The sequence below is a fragment of the Canis lupus genome, chromosome 9, assembly GCF_048164855.1.
Source record: "Canis lupus baileyi chromosome 9, mCanLup2.hap1, whole genome shotgun sequence".
NCBI lineage: Eukaryota > Metazoa > Chordata > Mammalia > Carnivora > Canidae > Canis > Canis lupus.
In genome coordinates, this window is record NC_132846.1 from 66,466,534 (window position 1) to 66,487,692 (window position 21,159).

Sequence of the window (21,159 nt, forward strand, 5' to 3'; positions counted from 1 at the left end):
TAAAAAGAAAGAAAGAAAGAAAGAAAGAAAGAAAGAAAGAAAGAAAGAAAGAAAGAGCAGGATGTACCATCATACAGAAGTTTAGAGAATTTTTCAAAAGGAGGATCCTGAGGCTTTTCCCAAGATCCCAAGATGTCAAGGGCCAACCCAGACCGCCAGAGGGTGTGCACCACAGATCTGCTGGTGCTGGGCTTAAACACCCCAGTCCTCAGTCTCCTGACCCAGAACCAGGACTGCTCTGTTCTCCTCTTCCTTCCCTGGGGCCCAAAAGCAGGCTGATTCGGGGCATCTCAGGCCAGGCAAAGGAGAGGCCCCAGGTCCTGGCTCCCAGCTTCCGGGCAGCTGGGCCACCAAGCCCACACTGGTGAGAGGTTGTTTTTGGACAATCCCACAAGATGACCCATGACAGGGCTCCGCGGCTCCTCTGGACGCCCCCTCCACGCTGAGTCACCTTCAGAGCCCACCCTGTGGGCCAGTCATGTCTGTCTGCCTGTTTACTCTCTGGGGTCCTGGCCAAGACGGAGGCCGGCTTACGTAACCTCTCCTTGTGCAAGAGCAAAGCCATGGGCCAGGACAGCTCCCACTGGTGGCTGAGCAAAGGCCAGCTGCGTCACCAAGGTGGCTCACCTGAACCCACACCCTGAGAAAGGGCCCACCTCACAGACCAAGAAACTGAGGCTTCAGAAGGTGGCCTAGAAACTAGTCCGAGGGGCGCCTGGCTGGACAGTGATGGAGGCAGGATTCAAACCCTGAGGCCCAACCCAGCCTGCCCTGAATTCCAGATCAGACCCAAAGACCCAGGCCTTGCTTCTGAATCAGACTTTTCCCCAAAGCCCCTGTCCACCTGGAGGAAGCCAAAGGAGGGAGACCCTAGACTCCTGACTGCTGATTGGCTTTTTGGGGCAGTCTGATCCCCATCCTCAGGGTCCACCAGGAAGAAGAGCTCTGGTCACTGTGACAACTGGTTGTCTCCCCTCGGCGCCCCCACTCCATCCGCTGCCCGAATTCTTTCTCTTCAATTCAGTTCTAATACCAGTTTCTCCTAGAATGATAGGGCTCACCTTCTAATCAGGAAGCTATTTCCATGCCATTATTTACTTTTGCAGATTTTCCCCAAAGTTTCTCAAACAAAACAAAACAAAACAAAACAAGAAAAATAAACCCAAACCCAAAACCAAAACCTAGCTCCTGATTGGTCAAAAAAGTTTGAGAATTGCAACTTCTTCACCTTCCTCATGAGGCTTCCCATTGCATGGATCTGTATTAAAGGTCCTGAGAGAGACACCTGGGGGGCTCAGCGGTTGAGTATCTGCCTTCAGCTCAGGGCGTGATCCCCAGGTCCTGGGATCGAGTCTTACATTGGGCTCCCCACAGGGAGCCTACTTCTCTGCCTTCTCTTCTTCTGCCGCTCTCTATTTCTTCTGCCTATGTCTCTGCCTTCTCTCTGTGTCTCTTGTGAGTAAATAAGTAAAAATATTAAAAAAAAAAAAAAAAAGAGAGAGAGAGAGAGATCCTGAGAAGTCTTGCAGGAAAGAGGAACTCTCCTCTCTGCTTGGTCTAAGCCAGGGCTCCCAGACTTGATGGCACAGAACCGGTCTTCCAATGACTGCTTTTCCTACTGTCCTTGCCCCACATCTCCTTCTTCACCTGCTGTTTAAATGTTAGAGCTCCTCATGCTACAACTCTAAGCCCTCCTCCCATCTCTCTACATGGGCCCCCTTACTAGTCCCAGTCAGGATCATGGCTCTAAATGCCATCCGTAATGTGGGGGGAGGTCTTACCTGTCAGCAGGGCTGGGCTCCAGCACCCGCTTAGTTATTCAGACATGAATCTGGGTTGTTGCTGCAAAGGTCTCTTGTACATGTGATGAACATCCACCATAAGTCTACTTTAAGTAAAGGAGATGGCCTTCTACAATGTCGGTGGGCCTTGTCTGAGCAGTTGAAGGCCTTAAGAACAAAAACTGAGGCTTCCAGAGCAGAAATTCTGTCTCAAGACTGCAGTACGAGCTCCTGCTTGAGTTTCTAGTCCTCTGGTCTGTCCTATGGATTTTGACGAGGCAGCCCCTGTAAGCACATGAACTAACTTCTTAAAATAAATATTTTGATAGATGATGATGGTGATGAAGATAGATAGATAGATGATAGGTAGATGATGATGAAGATAGATGATAGATGGATGATCGATAGATAGATGACAGATGATAGACGATGATGATAAATAGATGATAGATGATCGATCGATCGATCAATAGATGATGCTGATAGATGATAGATAGAAGATAGATGATAGATGATGATAGATGATAGATAAATGATAGATAGATGATAGATAATGATTATAGATGATAGATGATCGATTGATCGATGGAGATGATAAATGATGATGATGATAGATGATAGATAGATAGATAGATAGATAGATAGATAGATAGATAGAAATAGGTAGAAATTCTATTGGTTCAGTTTCTCTGGAGAGCTCTAAGACACATCTATACCAACAAGTCTCAAATGTTAGCTGTCTTCTGAGGCATCGTCTCTGATCCCACTGCCCAGTGGAAAGCCCCATTTAGGTCTTTCACATGGATTTTGAACTTCTATGTCTCTGTCACATGTGTGTAGCCATCATGAGGACTGAGACAGTCAAGGGTGGCCCCATGGGCCACCTGGATGGCTCGGTGGTTGAGCATCTGCCTTCAGCTCAGGGCGTGATCCCGGAGTTCTGGGATCGAGTTCTGCACTGGGCTCCCTGCGGGGAAGCCTGCTTCTCCCTCTGCCTGTGTCTCTGTCTCTCTCTCTCTCTCTCTCTCTGTCTCTCATGAATAAATGGATAAAATCTTTCAAAGAGAAAAAGGAAGGGTGACCCCAAGTCTTCAAGAAGAGGTGAAAGTCACCTTCAGCACATCAGTTCCCTGGTACCAGGACACGGAAACATTTCCGATCAGAGGACAGGCATGATTTATGTGAAAGACACGTGCCTACAGCATCAAGCCCGTCTGTCTTAAAGACATATGAGCACTACAGGTTCCCCAGGAAAACTGATTTGATTTCATGCCCCCATTTTTGGCCGTACACATGGGCCCTTTAGGCATCTGGGTTGATTGGAAAACGATCGAAGAGGTTTTTCCACATGGGCAGTTTCTGCCAGATAACCCAGAGAAAGATCATAAAACTGGGAAAATACATACACACCTCTGTCTTCCCTGTGAGCATCCATATGGCCCAATATCGATATTTTCCATGGATCTATTTGATCTTCACAACAGCTCACAAAGTAGGCAAGGCACGTTCACTCCCAGATGAAAGAAACTGGGTCAGAGGCTTCCCAGGCCGGCCAGGGTCCCGCAGCTCTCCCCCCTCAACGGGGCTAGGTGGGGGAAGAGGGTGTCTGTGCTCTCAGAGAACTCCTCATTCTGATTGGAACTGTTTCATTCTCTTTGCTGCACCAAAACAAGAGTGTTGGGGGGCAAACCCGCATTGGGCCTGCCCACGGGTAGGGGCTGAGTCGTACTCAGAGAGAATGAGTAAATGCTTTCTGAGGCTTGGGCCTGGGCTTTCCCACTCCAAGTTCCAAGCTAGCCTGCCGCAGACACGTCTGTGCACTTATGCATGCTGAGCCTTCCCCCTACAATGCCTTTCTCAGCTTGCCTGCCTTCCAAACTCCTATTCATCTCTCAAAACCCAGCTCAGATAGCCCTCTGCCATGATTCTTCCCAGACTCGGTCACAAGCACAATTAAATTCTTTAGGTCTTCACACTCGGACAGACCCCTGACTCTTCACTGCCACTCTGCATTCCACAGCGTATAGTCACCATATGTCTTTGTCCTCAGATGGGCCCAGAGCCTCATGAGGGGACGGGAAATGGGCTTTGTTCATCTCTATCTTCCCAGCACCCACAAGGGACCCAGTACCCTCAAGGGCTTCAGGACTATGTGTTGACATAGAGACAAACTATTGATATTCTGATATATAAATAAATAGGGTTATGAATTCATTCAGCAAATATTTGTTGAGCATGTGAACTCTGTGGTAGGAGTTTGGAATAAGACTGTTATCAAAAGAGATAAACCCCTTGCCTGGGGGAGCTCGTGCCCTCCTGGGAGAGACAGGAAGTAAAAACTAAACCATGTATCCAGGTGATGATATCGGTTCTGACCAACGATGAGGCTGGGCGAGGGGAGGCGAGGCTATTGCAGGGAATGGCCAGTGCAAAGGTCCTGAGGTGGGAGAGGATGTGGCATGTTCAAAACAGAGCAAGGAGGCCAGGAGAGCCAATGGATGTGCAGGTGGGGACCATGAAGACACTCAGAAGGCAGCAGGGTGTGTCACGGTCAAGTCAGTGTTCTCCTGTGGCCGAGACGGGGGCAGTGGAGGGTTTCCAGCAGAGACACGACGTGGTCAGACTTAGGCTCTAGAACACAGAGGAAGGTGGCTGAGCATCCCTGGTCACAGGTCCTTTCCAAGTGGTACCCCTGGAGAGGTTTCCAGAACACCAGTGTGCAGCAGCCGTGTTAGCTCACGGGATTCTCCTGACTCCCCTCCAAGGAGGTCTGCTGAGAGCCCCTGTCCAGGTGAGACAGCAAGGCAAACACGGAGACAGAGATATGAGAGAGAACGAGTGGAGAGAGGAGGGAGAAGCAGGCTCCCCACTCAGCAGCAAACCCAACTTGGGGCTCGACCCCAGGGCTCTGGGATCATGACCTGAACCAAAGGCAGATGCTCAACTGTCTGAGCCACCCAGGCGCCCCGAGCCCTTCACTTTTAAACGGCCATCAGTTCAGGCCAGGGCCGTGCGTATAGCTGCCTGAATGTCCGGGACACGCTCAAGCCGGCAATCGTCACCCTGTCCATGTCCAGGTGTTTGCTATTTGTTAAATCTACAAAGATTAGGATTTGGTTTTTACCGCCCCCTTCCATCCTGACACCTTACTCTGGCCCCATCTGTTCCCGCCCACCTCGTGCAGCACACTGGGTGCTCTTGCACAGTGGCATTTGCACACCTGGCTGCAAATGCTGGCTTGATCCCCTGCCGGGTCCACCAGGACATGAGCAGTCCCAGGGGGACACCGAGGCTTCTTCTCTGCCCGCTGGCACCCAGCACTCACCCAGCACCATGAGGGGCTCCGCTCATATTCGCAGGATAGGACGATGAGCACTCAGGCCTGCGCTCTCACAGGCGCAAAGGGTCACAACGGGCCTTGAAGGATGGAGGGGCGTTAAGCGGAAAGGGAGGGGAGGGGAGGCTGTTTCCAGCAAATGCTCACAGGAAAACAAGTCCAGGTGCATTAGGAGCCGGAGAGCCGCCCCTCAGCCGGAACTGAAGACCCAGGGTGGTGGGTGGCTCTGGGTGGTGGGTGGTGGGTGGCTCTGGGTGGTGCTACAGCAGGACTGTGGAGGCGCTGGGTGTTGTCCTGTGAAATGGCAAAACCCGGCATTCTGGAATATTAATCTAGCACAAGCAAAGGCGGAAGGACAAGAACCAGAAAGCAAGGAGGTTTGTGCGGAGTTCTTTGTCGTAGACGTGTCTGCTGCATGAGTGTCTGGCAGCTACGACAGGAAGGGAGGCCTGGGCAGAGCGGTGGGCGCGCTAGCTGGGCCCTCAGTTCGGGCCACAGGGCGCCTGTTTTTTTCCTGTGTCTATGAGCAAAATTAATAGTAGGGACAGTTCGTGTAATTGTGGGGCCTGAGCAAGAGCCCTGAAGGTGCTCGGAGTCCAGACGTTGCCTCTACAGAACCTGCTGGACGTGACTAGGAGAGGACACAGCGTGGCTCCGGGGTTTAGAGACTGCAGAACTGTGTACATCACGGTGGGGACTGTGGCCCGCGTGTCCCCAACCCCTCAGACTCCAGCCCACCTTCCCTGAACGGCATGAGCAAAGACAGAGCCCACCCGCAGCTCAGAGACCCAGCTGCCCAGAGGCCCCGGCATTAGTCTCGGGGACAACCCCACGGAAGGCTGACCTGTCCCACCGGGCTGACAGGCTGTCCTCTGTTTGTAGATGCCAGTCCTGGGGTCGCTGCCAGCTGCCTTTCATGCCTCTTTGCTGCCCTGTTCTCCCTACACACGCCCCCACATGCCTGGGGACCCAGAGGACCCTCATTCCACTCCCAGTCTCCCCCTAGATGTGGGGTTCCATCATCCTGCCCTCAGCCCCCAAAATTTAGGCCCCCTCCCCCCACAGACTTGGGATTCCCTCATCCTGTCCTCAATGCCCCTCCCCCGCAGAATTCAGGCCTTGTCTCCCCACAGCCCTAGAAGCAGAGAGAGACTCCTTCCTCCCTGGAACCAAGGCCTGCTTCCCATTTCCCACCCCAAGTGAGCAACAGTGGGAACATTCATTTTCTTCAAAGAACTTTCCATCTCACCCACGGGTGGGGCCCCACGGCTTTGGCAAGGCTGCCATGGGGTCATCTCCCATGCAACCCAGCTCCCTCGGCCAGCCCATGGCAAGCGGGCCGTCCCCCACCCCCTGTGAGCTGGGCCAGGATCAGACCCGCAGACCCCACCTCCCCCAGCATCCCCCCAGAACTGGTCTCAGGGCCTGGGCAGGAAGGGATCCCATAAGAACAGATACTCGTGAGAAGCAGTCCAAGTCTAAACTCACATGGAAGGGAGAAAAGCTGCTTTCTGGAAACGGTTTCCTCTGGCGAGACCCCAGTCTTCATTACTAATTAGGAAGGACTGAGACTTGGAGCCTCTCTCTGATGAACAACTACCCCGGGGGCGCCTGGATGGCTCAGCAGTTGAGCGTCTGCCTTCAGCTCAGGGAGTGACCCCAGGGTCCTGGGATCGAGTCCCGCATTGGGCTCCCCCCAGGGGGCCTGCTTCTCCCTCTGCCTGTGTCTCTGCCTCTCTCTGTGTCTCTCATGAATAAATAAATAAAATCTTAAAAAAAAAAAAATCTACCCCAAACCATGCCTGACACCTAACACCTGTGTTTACTAAAAATTTCTCAGCTCTCCCCTGATGGGAAAGGAACCTTCCCAAAGACAAATTCTAGTTCCTTTCCTTAAAACACTCATGAGCTACTGAGTCTTGGAGTCTTCTTTTCTGCTCCCACAGTTTTAATATGTCTAGCGACAGGAGAAAATTGCTAGAAAATTCTAAAATGCAGGTTGTCCTCACCAAGGTGTCCATACAGAGAGAGGAAATAGAGAAGACCAGATTCTGAAGCCAAAGGGGACGTTGTCTGATCCAGACATGTTGGGTTCAAGGTGACGTCCAGAGGGGACCTGGAGCATCCAAGGGGCAGACGAAGGTGTGGGGAGGGCTGAGGCCTTGAGATTTGGGGATCACCTTTCCAGAAACCAGAATTCAAGCCCTGGCCTGGATGCGTTCTCCTGCATCTAGGGAGGGAGTTTGAAACCCTTAACTTTCTAAGAGGGAGGATAAGGAGCGTTTCAGGTAAAGGACCTTGAGGCTTGACTCTCTGAGCAAGCTAGAAATTTCTGTCTGAACACAAGGTCTTGAGTAGTTCAACTTGATATTTGCAGATGAACATTGAATAATGGGCTTTGGCACTTCCAGGGAAGATTAGGAAAAGTGCATCTAATCTTACTCAACTCTGGACATTGCATGAGTCAAATTTTTCCTAGCTCACTGTTTATTTAGTCGGGGTCCATGCTGATGGATTGTTGGCCATGGACCCTTCAGTGCCAAGACTCTAAGGGAGGCATTTCAGCCAGCTCCCATGAAAGCTACTGCAAAATCTTAGGCATGGGGACCCCGTGGCAAATGGGGCTGTCATCATTCAATGTCCTCGGAGGCTCCTGGGGCCTCAGAAGGAAGTGGAATGCATTTTAAGCACATGTTGGCCAACATCTGGTTCTTGGGCAGAGTCGCGGGCCTCTGGAGATGTCACCAAAGTAAGGAGGGGGTTGGGAGGTGAATAATCTCTCGCCAGCCCCAAAATGCAGAGCATTTTAAACCCCATCTTGCTTCTTCCATCGGAAGACTCACTTTTTCGGCAATCCCCCCAGTGACCTCATCGGAGAGGCGGTTGTGTAATCCAGGGCCACAGCATTTGCACGGGGCTGCCCAGCGCAGAACACACCTCCGAAGGCCGCTCTCGCCATCCGAAAACCCTCTGAGGTTGTGAGCTCTTTACCGTCCCACGTAAGTATACGATCATCCTTTTTTTTTTTCCTCTTGTGAGAGTGAGATATGAGAGGAGATTCACATCTCTTAGAAAAAACAAACAAAGCTCCCTTTCACAGCTAACTATTGGCAGACTTTTCAGTTTTCTTTAAGTGCATGTTTTTTCTGAAACAGAATTCTCAATCAGTTTAAGAGACTATATTTCCATGCCTGCTTTGGGGTTTACTTGTTTTCCCAGAAGAAAAGGAGGAAAGTGTCTAGACTAGCCTGTGAAGTTTCCAGAAGCTCTCTCTTTATATCAAGGCTGTAAGAGACATGTAGAGGCTGATACAGTCTCTCATGGGCTCCATGTGGACTCTAACCAATTTCCATCTACAAATTCTGATTCTGATTTTAAAAAACCAGACTGGGGCACCCAGGTGGCTCAGGTCATGATCCTGGGGTCCTGGGATCGAGTCCCACATTGGGCTCCCCACATGAAGCCTGCTTCTCCCTCTGCTTATGTCTCTGCCTCTCTGGGTCTCTCATAAATAAATGAATAAAATCTTATATATAACAGACTGATCTCCCCAAGATGCCTTACAAGATTTCAGAAGGTCAATAACCAGTTGGGTTATTTGTGGCTTGACAACAGCTTCTTATGATTGGACTGAGTTGAGATTCTTTTGTCTCTGTGTCTGTATTTCAAATGCTTTTATCATCACCTCACTGTCGGAATTGGAATGAATTCGAAGAAGCCCTTCTTGTTGAAGGAAGTTTTAACATAGCACTGCCAATGGTACAACGCGCAGAACTCAGAAAATATCACATGGAAATTACAGACTCACCTTCTCTAGTAGACCTGCCCGATGTCGCCTCTGAGTTTTTAATAAATGAGATCAAGTATTACTAAAAATTTCAATAGTGCTGTTTATTGAGCACCTGCTATGTACCGGGCACGTATCAGAGCTAAAACAAAGAACTGGTGAAGGAAGGCTTCTCCTTTCTGTTCAATTTTATATAAACGCAGACAGTGGCTGGTAAAGGCAACCCCTTTAAAAATAAGCCCAGCTTGGGGCAAGCCTGGGTGGTGCAGTTGGTTTAGCCTCTGACTCCTGGCTGAGGTTGTGGTCGTGATCTCAGGGTCGTGAGATTGAGCCCTGCCTGTGAGATTCTCTCTCTCCCTCTGCCCTCTGCCCCTCCCGCTTGTGCTCTCAAATAAATAAGTAAATCTTTTTTAAAAAATAAACAAATAAGCCCTGCTTGAGCAGACCCACGCTGTGGGATGGAGGCCTGTGTGTGCTGAACCAATCAGATTGGAGCTAAAGTCAGAGGTCTCTCTGGGTGGCTTGGGAAGCAGTCCCCGATTTTCTGGGTAGGGTGAAGCCTGGCCCCCTGGATGAGGTTCCTATGACCGCTTAATAAATAAGCACAAATCTACCAACACAATTTTACTGTTGTACAGTTGTACGACAGAAGTCAAATGTCCAAAATCAATCCCACCAGGCTAAAATCAGGGTGTCCGCAGGGCTGTGTTCCTTCTGGGGGCTCCAGAGGAGAATCCATTCCTTGCTTTCTACCCCCGTCTGGAGGCTGCTGTGCCTCTTGGCTCATGGCCCCTTCCTCTGTCTTCAAAGGGCCCAGTGTCGTATCTTTGCCTCAGTTTGTTCATCTGTACCACGGGCACGGCTCCATGACTGCTCCTGCAGCCAGTTGTCAGGATCAAATGTCCGGGAGCCCAGTGGAGTCTCGGAACCTCCGCAGATGACAGGTGTGGTCCGATGCTGAAAGCTCGGACCTGGGCATCCAGGTGTCCCTCCAGCCCCAGCATCGGGAAGGACAGGGGCCGAGACAAAGCTAACGTGCGGCTTTTCCTTGGTGGCTAGAACTTGGTCAGCATGTGCAGAGAAGGGCACAGGAAGGCCTGGCGTGAGGCCCCCTCGGTCTCAGGACGCAGCTCTGCAGACAGGTATGCAGTACAGCAGAGTGCTGGCCCCCCCCTCCCCATGCATCCGAGATCAGGTTTACTGGGTGCACCTGCTACCTGCGGCTGCTGAAACGAATGCCCACAAACCAGGTAGCTTTAAACCAACTGACCATATTTTAGCGGTGGAGAGATAAAGCAGTTCTCGTCCAAAGCTGTTTTCCAAAAAAATGGTGTATTTATTAACTCTATGTACACACACCAACAGAGTGGCCATAGTATAGTGATGGAGTCATAGTGAAGTAGCTCTAGTTAAAAAATTGTTTTCAGGGAGGCCAGGGGGGCTCAGTGGTTGAGCATCTGCCTTTGGCTCATGGTGTGATCCCGGAGTCCTGGGATCGAGTCCCCCATCGGGCTCCTGCATGGAGCCTGCTTCTCCCTCTGCCTGTGTCTCTGCCTCTCTCTCTGTGTCTCATGAATAAATAAATAAAATCTTTTTTAAAAATTGTTTTCAAAAAGCTACGACTTTAAGTACACATATACACTTACATACATTAAGGCAAAATAATACAGTTTTTGTGTTACCGAGCTGAACATTGAAAAAAGAACATAAGTGAAATAAACTGGTTTGGGTACATATCCACGTGCTTTGTAATCTGTGCCTGACTCAGTTATGTCCTTGGCATTTTCTTGGAGAAAGAATTTTTCTTTCCGCGGGGCCTATTTTTAATTGTCCCGTGTAACTGCTGAATTCTTTCCCTTTCAATTTTACAGTTGATAAATTGAAATTAGCACCTTCAGTTGACCCTTCTCTTAGACTAGAACATATTTAATTAAGAAAATGTGTCTGGGACAGGTGCTCAGGTGCCTAATACACTCCGAGCAAGTTCTGAAAAAATGGGGGACTATTCTCAAGTCCAAGTCTTTGCATATAAAATGATGTAAACATTTTAGCCCAGATATTTTCAAAGGTGGTGCTTTCATGCCTTTTTTCAACAAATATTTTTACAAGATTCAACTCTACAAATAAGTCGTAGTTACTTAAAATTTGTTAACACCGTGTCAAACTTAGATGCTGTGAATCATAGATTTTTCTCAATTTCATCGCATTTCTGTGCAGCATATGAATTTATCCCATTGAAAAGATTCTTCCCATAAACTGAGGTATTCTAAAGCTCACTACAGAATTTCAAGGTTAGGTCTTGTGAGCCACGGAGCTCTTATTCTTTGATTTAATCATTTCTTCCCTTTCCCAACAGATTTCTTTATTTTCTGCATAATAGCTTCGTTCTCTAGAATTACAATCTGCTAGACATGCAAATGCAGATGTTTCGGCGCTCTGTTCTTTGAATATCTTGATTAAAGATTTCCAAAAAAAAAAAAAAGATTTCCAATTGCTTTGGAACAAAATTCAAAAACAGAGCTCTGCTTCAACAAATAGCTTAGTAATATTTTCAGGCATTTAGGATTAGTTGTAAAACTGGTGACAGGCAGCAAAGAAAAGAAATACGTGCTGAAGTTTTTTGTTTGTTTTTTTAAAAAATTTGTTTATTTATTTGACAGAGAGAGAAAGCACAAGCAGAGGGAATAGCAGGCAGAGGAGAGGGAGAAGCAGACTCCCCACTGAGCAGGGAACCCCCATACAGGACTTGATCCCAAGACCCCAAGATCATGACCCGAGCTGAAGGCAGACGCTTAACCAGCTGAGCCACCCAGGCACCCAGGAGGTTTTTTTTAAAATTCACTGTTGACCTCAATATAAAAAGCTTGTGGCTTGGTAACTCTGTGTCTGTGTGTGTCTTTAGATTTTCTAAATTTTGTCAGCTATAATCTCCCTTTCAATTGGTATAACGTTGAAACTTATTTGTGTGGCATTATGAACTGTGTGCGCACCATGGCCTGTTCTAAGTACATTTCTGCTTCATTGGTCTTTTATTTAGTAAGATCCTAGCTGTTCCCATGACACTGTGCCCCAGTAAAATCTGTATCTGCATTACCATCACAAAAATATAACACCATTTCCAATGGAAACAATTTAAACCGAATTTAAAATTGCATTCCCCGGAAATCTGTTGTTCCGTTCAGCCGGACTGAACTTCCAGAAGCTTCGCTTTGAGTCCATGCGTTGGATGATGATTGGAACGGACTGATTTTTCTGGTGGAAGGATTACAGATTTGATAGCAAACTGGCACCCAGAACTCCCTGTCTGTGGAGTTCTTAGAAGCTGACCCAGAATCAGCCACCGCTTCCCCTGGTGTATGTGCGGGAGAAAGACTAGCACCCAAAATGAGCTGGATTAATTTGCAGAGCAGTTGCTTGGTGGGAGCTGAAAAGCCGGGCTTCCAGAACAACCTACAGCAGCATCTTTCTGCCGCCATATGGGTGAGATCAGTGTCTCGGGGCAGATCTCTTAAAATTACTAACTGCTGAAGTGGCTTTTGTGTCTTAGGTATTCCTGTGGTCAGTGAAATCGCTACGGCCCCCACAGCGATGTAAACATCACTGCGCAACTTGCGCATTTGTCATCAACTTCCTTGAGAAACAGAAGCTCGCCACTTACATTTTCATTAAGCTTTCAATTTTTATTTTAGCTCATCACTGCCAGAAGGGCATATTGCAAAATTTAAAAGTATTTGCGGGGAATGGGGCACCTGGCTGGCTCAGTCGGTAGAGTATGCAACTCTTGATCTCAGGGTCGTGAGTTCCAGCCCCATGTTGGGTGTGGAGCCTACTTAACAAAGAATTTTTGAGAAAAAAAGTATTTCCTAATAACCCAATAAATATTTACTTGTGGATTTATGCCCTGCAAGAATTGATAATGCAAGAATTTCCGGACTCTTCCACACGCTCCGGGTCAGAGCTCTACATGCACAGATACTCCACGGCCACCCAACCCATAATTCCCCGTGTTCCCAACTGGCCTGCCCACTGTCTACACTCTCCCTGAGTGATTTCATCCAGTCTCGTGGCTTTAAACACCATCTAGGTAATCATAATTCCTGTTTACGTATCACTATGTCAGACCTCGCCACTGAATACCAAACTTGAATATCTAGGAGCCCCTTGGAAATCCCCACTTGACGTTCAACAGACATCTCAACCTTGGCATGTCCAAGAGTGAACTCCTGATCCCCCCCATTCAAAAAAACCCTTCCCCATCTTCACTCGGTGACGTCTGTGTCTCAGTTGATGGCAACTTCCTGTCTCTAGGTGCTCAGGCCAAAAATCTTGGCAACATCTAATCCTTCCTTTCTCACAACCTGTATCCGATTGAAAATCATGGCGGTACTACTTTCAGCCTAGATCTAGAAACTGATCCCATCTTACCATCCCCACTGCCACCACTCCTCAGCTAACACAGTTATTCAGTATGTCCATTGTTGTGGGCTCTCTCCTCCCACTAGGCTAGAAGCCCCCTGAGGGTATGGGGTTTTCACCAGTTTGATTCACGGCTCTGTCCCAAATACCTAGAACAGCACCAGGTACACAGTGGGTGCTCAATAAATACTAGCTCCGAAGATAAATGCATGGAGGAACTGGTGAATTATACCTCGGTGTGAATGGCGCAGTGTGTGTCAAAACCCGAAGGTCATCGTGTCCTCAGATACGGAATGTCAGGCTCAGAGACACCAAGTGATCACCCAAGGTCACGCAGCCAAATAGGCTCTTCCGAGATTGGTTCTCTCGTACACGGTATCTTCTGTTAGATACCGTGCGGCCGTGCCCCGTTGAAGGAATCTCAGGCATCACTAAGTAATAACAATAATGATAATAAGAGTTAACATTTATCGAGCGCTTATGAGAAGCCAGGAACCATTTTAAGCACTCTGCATTTATTAAGTCATCCAGGTGGGGGTAAGACTTTTAGGTGGGAAGCTCCAGAAATCCCAGTGCCGACAGCTGCTCACTGAGTGAATGGAACCACGTGGGTCCCCTGAGCCGGCTGCGGCCCACTTTGCTGGCGGGTGCCCCCAAACCCCAACTCCAGGATGTGGTCCCTTCTTTCCATGGGGCTCCAGAGGGCTGGGAGGCACGATCCACTCCCTTCCCACCACATCCCCCTCCCCTAGAAACTCCGAGTGGGCTCGTGGGAGGCAGGCCAGCTGTGTGGCTGGGAGTGTGGCCTTCAGGGTCAGCTCGGATGGAGGTCTCCCAGGACAGGTCGTTAACTTCCAAGCCTGGCTTCCTCGTCTACCAAGTGGTGACAAAATGCGCAGCAGAATCAAGTACACGGAGACCCGGGCCCTGGTATCAGGCCGTCCGAGTCTGTATGACCGCAGAGGAGTGAGTGGTCGGGGTGTCGGCGAGGTTTTCTGAGCAGTCCAGTGGAGATGACAATGCCCCTCCCCGCACAGAGCTGTTGAGAAAATTACATGAAAAAAATATTTCAATGTGAAAGTCTTAGGTGGTAAAAAAAAAAAGAAAGAAAGAAAGACAGTCTTAGATGGTGCCTGGAGACCGTGATGATCTCATCAGCGTGAGCTGCTTATTCTTTTACTACTTGTGTTTTTCTTTTTTTTAAGATTTTATTTATTTAATTCATCAGAGAGAGAGAGAGGGACAGAGACACAGGCAGAGGGAGAAGCAGGCTCCATGCAGGGAGCCCGACGTGGGACTCGATCCTGGGTCTCCAGGATCACGCCCTGGGCCAAAGGCGGCGCCAAACCGCCGAGCCACCCAGGGATACCCACTACTTGTGTTTTTCAAGCCCAGCTTGTGAACCCTCTTGTTCTGGAAACCTCTCACCAGTGCCCCCACTCCGTCCCCCCCTTCTGGTCTCGGGCCCCAAGGGACAGGCATCCCCGCTGGCTGTACCGCTTCCTAGCTCTTCTGGACTCTTTCTTAGGTCATCGGCCACTGTCTCCGTGTCTGCGTCCCCTCTGGGCAGGCGGTGAGCACCTGCGGGGTGGGGGCAGGGTCCCGGTGTCTCTCTAGCACCTGGCAAAGTGCCGGCACAGAGTGGGTGCTCGTGACATGTTTGCCAAGACTGATAACAATAATAGTGTGGTTGTTAATAAGACTAATCAGCACCTTCCACTGAGCGCTTCCTCCACACCAGGCAACCACAGCACGCAAGCCATGGATCCCAGCCCCAGTCCTCACCACAAACCCACAAGGAATAGGATTAGCTCCCACTTCCTTTTTTTATTCTTTTTTTTTTTTTTAAGATCTTACTTATTTATTCATGAGAGACACAGAGAGAGAGAGAGAGAGAGAGAGGCAGAGACACAGGCAGAGGGAGAAGCAGGCTCCCTGCAGGGAGCCCGACGGGGACTCGATCCCGGGTCTCCAGGATCACACCCCGGGCTGAAGGTGGCGCAAGCTCCCACTTTCAAAAAGGAAAATGAGTTAGTGGGTCTAAGTGGCCCACACTCCAAGTGGTTGCCCCAGGATTTGGACTCGGCTTTCAGAGCCCCCGACTCGTCCTTTATGCCAGGGGTCGGCAAACGTATCCTCAAAGGGAACGGATGGCAAATCTTTTCGGCTCCGCAAGCCACACAGTGTTTGTCGCTGCCCCTCCACTCCCGCCCGCTGTGACACAAAAGCAGCCTTGGACAAGATGTAAATGAATAGGTGTGGCCGTGTGCCCATAAAACCTTATTTTCCCGAACTGGGAGCGGGCTGGAGGCGGCCGGCGGGTCGTAGTTGGCTGCCTCCCGTGTCACGCTGCGTGCTGTTCGATGCAGGTCCCTGTGGATGGCATCGCGGGCCCCCCTGGAGCTCCTGCCCCTGAACCGGAGCCAGCTGTCGCCTCCAAACGCCACGACCTGTGACGATGCTCCAGAAGCCTGGGACCTGCTGCACAGAGTCTTACCATCAGTCATCATCATCATCTGTGTCTGCGGGCTGCTGGGAAACCTTCTGGTGCTGGCGGTCTTGCTCCGGCCCCGGCGGCGTCTGAACGTGGCCGAAATGTACCTGGCCAACCTGGCCGCCTCCGACCTGGTGTTTGTCCTGGGCTTGCCCTTCTGGGCGGCGAACATCTCGAACCAGTTCCGCTGGCCCTTCGGGGGCCTCCTCTGCCGCCTCGTCAACGGAGTCATCAAGGCCAATTTGTTCATCAGCATCTTCCTGGTGGTGGCCATCAGCCGGGACCGCTACCGCGCGCTGGTGCACCCCATGGCCACCCGGCGGCGGCGACAGGCCCGGGCCACCTGCGTGCTCATCTGGGTGGCGGGCAGCCTCCTGAGCGTCCCCACCTTCCTGTTCCGCTCCATCGAAGCTGTGCCCGAGCTGAACAACGACAGCGCCTGCGTCCTGCTGCACCCGCCCGGGGCCTGGCACGTCGCGAGGATGGTGGAGCTGAACGTGCTGGGGTTCCTGCTGCCGCTGGCTGCCATCGTCTTCTTCAACTGCCACATCCTGGCCTCCCTGCGCGGGCGGCCCGAGGTGCGCGGGGCGCGGTGCGGGGGGCCCCCCGACGGCAGGACCACGGCGCTCATCCTCACCTTCGTGGCCGCCTTCCTGGTGTGCTGGACCCCCTACCACTTCTTCGCCTTCCTGGAATTCCTGACGCAGGTGCAGGTCGTCCGCGGCTGCTTCTGGGAGAATTTCAAAGACCTGGGCCTGCAGTACGCCAGCTTCTTCGCCTTCATCAACAGCTGCCTGAACCCCGTCATCTACGTCTTCGTGGGCCGGCTTTTCAGGACCAGGGTGTGGGACCTTTTTAAGCAGTGCACCCCCAGGAGGCCGCCTGCCGTGTCCTGGTCCCACAGGAAACGGGTCCTCCAGCTCTTTTGGCAGAATTAAGACAGCCGTGGGGCCCGAAGCTCGGCTTCCTCATCGGTGATTTGGGACAGAAGAAATACTGCTGTGGTCGAGCCCCCCCTGCCCCCCGCCTTCGGCCCCCAGGGACAGGGATCCAGGCCCTGGAAACCGTGGGGGGTTTTGGTGCGAGGACTTGGCAGGTGTGATCAAGCTAAGGATCTTGAGGTGGGGAGATGATCCCGGATTATCTGAGAGGGCCCAGCGTAGTAATCCCAGAGGTTTTAGGAAAGACCAGCAGCCAAGTGGAGGCTGGAGAGACCCGGGGAGCCCTGAGCCAGGGGTTGCTGGTGCCCCCAGAGGCTGGGAAGGGGACAGAGTCAGAGTGTCCCCTCGGGCCTCCAGAAGGAGCCAGCCCTGCAGACGTTTGGACTTTAGCCCACTGAGTCCAGCCTCCAGAAACATAAGACAATAAAGTCGTGTCATTTAAAGTCACCACGTTTGGGCTAATGCGTTAGAGCAGCCACAGGACACTCCCGGCAAGGGTCTCTGAGCGCATTGCCACGTGCCCATCCAAAATGTTCTAGGCCAACTGCGAGGCATAGAGATGCTAGAGCTAGGGAGCCTACCTGCAAGGAACTGGCACAAATACTTAGAGTATTAAAGAGGAAAACAAGAAATCACAGAAGCAGGCCTCGGATCCAGCACCCTGAGCATTCCGAGGGAAGAGGGTGGGTTCCCGGCAGGGGTGTCAGGAGAAGCCTTCGGAAGGGAGTCCGCCCTTCCAAAGTAGGGCGCCCAGAAACTGGGTGCCTGGGGAGCGGGAAGGAGGCCTGGTCGAGGCGTAACCGGGACCCGCAGGTGGAAATCGTGCGCTCGCAGGAGAGCGTGTTTATGGAACCGTTAATGCTTCAGGATTCTTCTTGCAGTGGGGGACCCAGTTGCCTTCAAGGAGCTCACAGGACAGGGACAGTAATTAGGAGAGTGTCACGGAGCAGGTGACGGCCCCCATCATGGGAGAGGAGGTGCTCTGAGCACAGAGAAGCAGAGCGCAGGGTGGACGGCGGGGAGCAGAGGGGTCTGGAGGCTTCCTGCAGGAAGGGACTCAACCGATGAGTGGAATCCAAACAAGCAGTTGGCCAAACCAGATAGGAGACAAGGTGTGTTCCAGATAGAGGAAGCAAGCTGGAGCCAGGCACAGGTGGGGAGGGAGAAGGATGAAGGAGGGTGAGGCACAGGGAGTCCCAGGAGGGTTGGAGGCTTGAGGAAAAGACTAATATTTGGCAAGAATCTGCGGTGTGCATTGCTCTAGCGATGCTCCTCAGGCACCAAACAGGCAGGCAGTCGGGTTTCTCCAGGGTTGGAGTTTTGCCAGGTGATGGCCATCGTTTAAGGTCTGAACTATGGAGAATGGTTGGATTAGGGAAAGAATGAACATAGGAGGTGAGGGAGACAGTGACATCGATGTGGTTACAGAGCAGGGGTAGTGGGAGCATCTAGGTGATGGAGCGGAAGCACCGGAGGTTGTGGCCGCCCAGGAAGGGGGTCTGCATGGAACATTCCATCTCCCGTGTGGCCGTGGCGTCGGGTGGCTGGAACAGAGGGAAGGAGAAGGTCATTGGAGACAAAGCAGTCAAGGAATGGAGAGGCAGGGGATGGACAGCCCCACGGGGGTCCCTGCAGGCAGGCAGGTGCTGGGGAGTGCCTGGGAAGGAGACAGCCCATAGGCCAGGTGCCAAGGCCAGTGTCCACGCACGGGTGGGGATGCAGGGCAGGACAGCCTCCACTGCTGCCCCAGAAGGGCCAGACCTCATGGGGCAGCAGCAAAGACCCAGATGCATTCGAGAAATGGAAAGAAGCCCGTGCTCCTGGAGCCCGGAGATACGCTATCAGAGGCCGGCAGAGGCTGGGCCACCAGGCCCTCGTGGGCATCGGGGGTCACCCCACGGTCCGTGCTCCAGCCCCTGGAGGTTTCCTGGAGAGCAGAGATTGAAGTCAGCAAGCAAGGATCCAGCTGGTACATGTGTTTAATGTAGATCACATGGTGTTTAAATATATATTTTTGAGTTGACTGCCAATATATAAATTCTACATAAGAATCCAGATTTCGAGGGCATGTGGGTGGCTCAGTGGTTGCGGCCCAGGGCATGATCCCGGGGTCCTGGGATCGAGTCCCACATCGGGCTTCCCACATGGAACCTGCTTCTCCCTCTGCCTGTGCCTCTGCCTTTCTGTGTGTCTCTCATGAATGAATAAATAAAAATCTTTAAAAAAAAATCTAGAGCTCAGGCTTCCCTTGAACAGTTGGCAGATCTAGCAACACGGAACCTGCATTCTTTCCTTGAGCTGATATGTGCCAGGCCTCTAGTTCATGTCAGATGCTGCTGAGAGAGAGAGGACAGTGAGCAGGGTCCTCCTGGCGTGGACCTCCGGGGGCCCCCCCCCGGGACACCAGTGCTCGGGGCACCCCTCCCTCTGCCGCGGCCCCTACCCCAGAGCGGAGGCGGGAGTCACCAGGTGCTTGCCAGCACCAGCACAGGTGTGTGAGCCCCCGGCAGGAGTCACGGGAGCAGAGGTCCTGTGTAAAGTGGCCAGAACGGGAATATTAGGCAGAAGTTAGAGAGCTGGAAAGGAAAGATAACGCCCCGGTCTCTCCTCTGCTCTGAGCAAAGTGACCCCAGTGTGTCCTCCTTGCTGGTTTCTCGGCGCCTGCATTAAAGTCGTGGCTTCTCAGAATGTTCTCTAGGGCTTGTCGAAGCAACCGCACAGCCCAGAAGAGCGTGCTGGCTTGTGACATCAGGACGTTGCTTGCAGGCCCATGTTCAGCAGTAGACTCCCGGCAGGGTCCCTGATGAGCCAGACACCTGACTTCTGGAATGTGTGTATCATTCCCTGAAGCCCGGGCCACAGCCCCGCAGGCCGAGATACCGGCAGCCCCATAGTGAGGACTCTGCGGCCCTTTTGCTGTTGGAAAGGCCAAGTGTTTATCTGCAGAGGGAGGAATCCCTGCCTTGGTTAAAAGGATCGGTGCTAAAAAAAATTAAAAATAAATTAAAAAAAAAAAAGGATCGGTGCTGTGGGAGAAATTAGTATTTTTGGATTTGCACAGGTCCGGTCGCTGTGCTCCCCTGGAGGGTTTCCCACGTGGGTCCAGCCCCAAGCCTCCCCTTGTAGGGCTAACACCTGGCAAGGAGGGACGAGTGAGCACGTTGCCTCCCAGCGTCCCTGGCTCTGGCAGCCAGGTGGGCCCCCGCTGGGGTTGCGAGAAGGGCCGAGGACAGACGCAGAGCTTTGTCCGCCCCCAGCGGCAGGCCTGTCATGCAGGTCCACAGCCAACCCCGCACCCGTCCATCACCCTGTCCATCATGGGCACCGGACGGCACTAAGCACTCCCGAAGCCCAGCCTGGGGAGACTCCCGGGTGTTGCAATGGACTCAAGCAGGCTCTTGTCCTCCGGAGATGAGTCACGAGCTTGATGAGGAGCAAGCAGGAAGTTTTCCCCTGCATGCCAGAAAAGGCTTTAAATTAAATTAAAAATGAGTGCATGTCAAACTGGTGCAATCTGGATAAAGTCTGGATATTTTCCTGCCTCTGACATTGTACCGTGCTGACACATGGCGTCACCGTGGGGGAAATTGAGCGAAGAGTACAAGGGACCTCTCTGTGAATCTAGTAGAAAGTTTAAAAATGTGTGTATCACCACGTTGAACCCTTCCATTTCACAGATAAGGAAGCTGAGGCCCAGACGTGGGCAGAGGCTTTCCCAAGGTTGCCCGGTGAGCTGGACTCCTGGGGAAGGCTCTGACCAGCCCCAGGGATGCCCGCCAGACTGTGAGGTCAGAAACGGGCCTGAGTTCTGGGGATCTCTGCTTTCCTGGTGGCAGACCGCCTGTGCCTGGCGCTGGATTTAGGACCATGAGCAGGAAGACAGGCCCACTTTTCAGGAGCTTCAGGAGACAACAAGGTATTAGAAGGGTCAGTTGGGGCTCAGCAAGTATGAGGGGAAGATATTTCAGTTTTCCTTGACAGGGAGCTTAGTGGCTGCTGAAATAGCTGCCAGCTCTTGGGCTATCTTAATAGGAGTATAGCATCTAATATGTGGGAGGTGATAGTCCATTTAGCTTAGCATTGGACAGAGTACATGAAGAGTGTTGTGTCCAGCTCCTGGATCGTTCAGAAGAAAGGGATCAGACTGGCAAAGGGACTCAATATCATAACACAGCAAGAGCCTGAGAGGGCTTTTTTTAAAGAAGCAAAGACCTGTGGAGAAAGGGGAACAAATGTATGTAGTGTGACCCCAGCAGGACCAAAAAGAAACAAATCCTGAGAAACACATTCCAGCGTATTTTGAGGAAAGAGCTTTCTGATAGGCAGAGCTGTCCCATGATAGAACCTGGCTAGGGGTGGGTTCCCTGTTCCCAAGGCACACCCACCCTCCAGGAGCTCACTGC

At 51.6% G+C, this 21,159-nt stretch overlaps 1 protein-coding gene across 2 annotated transcripts in view; it reads left to right on the forward strand.

Moving 5' to 3' along the window:
- The window catches only part of BDKRB1 (bradykinin receptor B1), a 31,217-nt gene extending 11,339 nt beyond the window's left edge, over positions 1 to 19,878 (forward strand). Inside the window, exons 1-3 of one of the 2 annotated variants that reach the window (XM_072839835.1) lie at positions 7,623 to 7,867; positions 7,982 to 8,117; positions 15,691 to 19,878. In XM_072839835.1, the coding sequence (XP_072695936.1) occupies positions 15,701 to 16,753 (1,053 nt within the window). In that variant the 5' untranslated portion in view covers positions 7,623 to 7,867; positions 7,982 to 8,117; positions 15,691 to 15,700 and the 3' untranslated portion in view covers positions 16,754 to 19,878. Of the gene's footprint in view, positions 1 to 7,622; positions 7,868 to 7,981; positions 8,118 to 15,690 lie in introns of those variants that run through there. The other variant, XM_072839834.1, reaches the window with a different exon arrangement.
- The last annotated feature ends 1,281 nt before the right edge of the window (positions 19,879 to 21,159 follow it).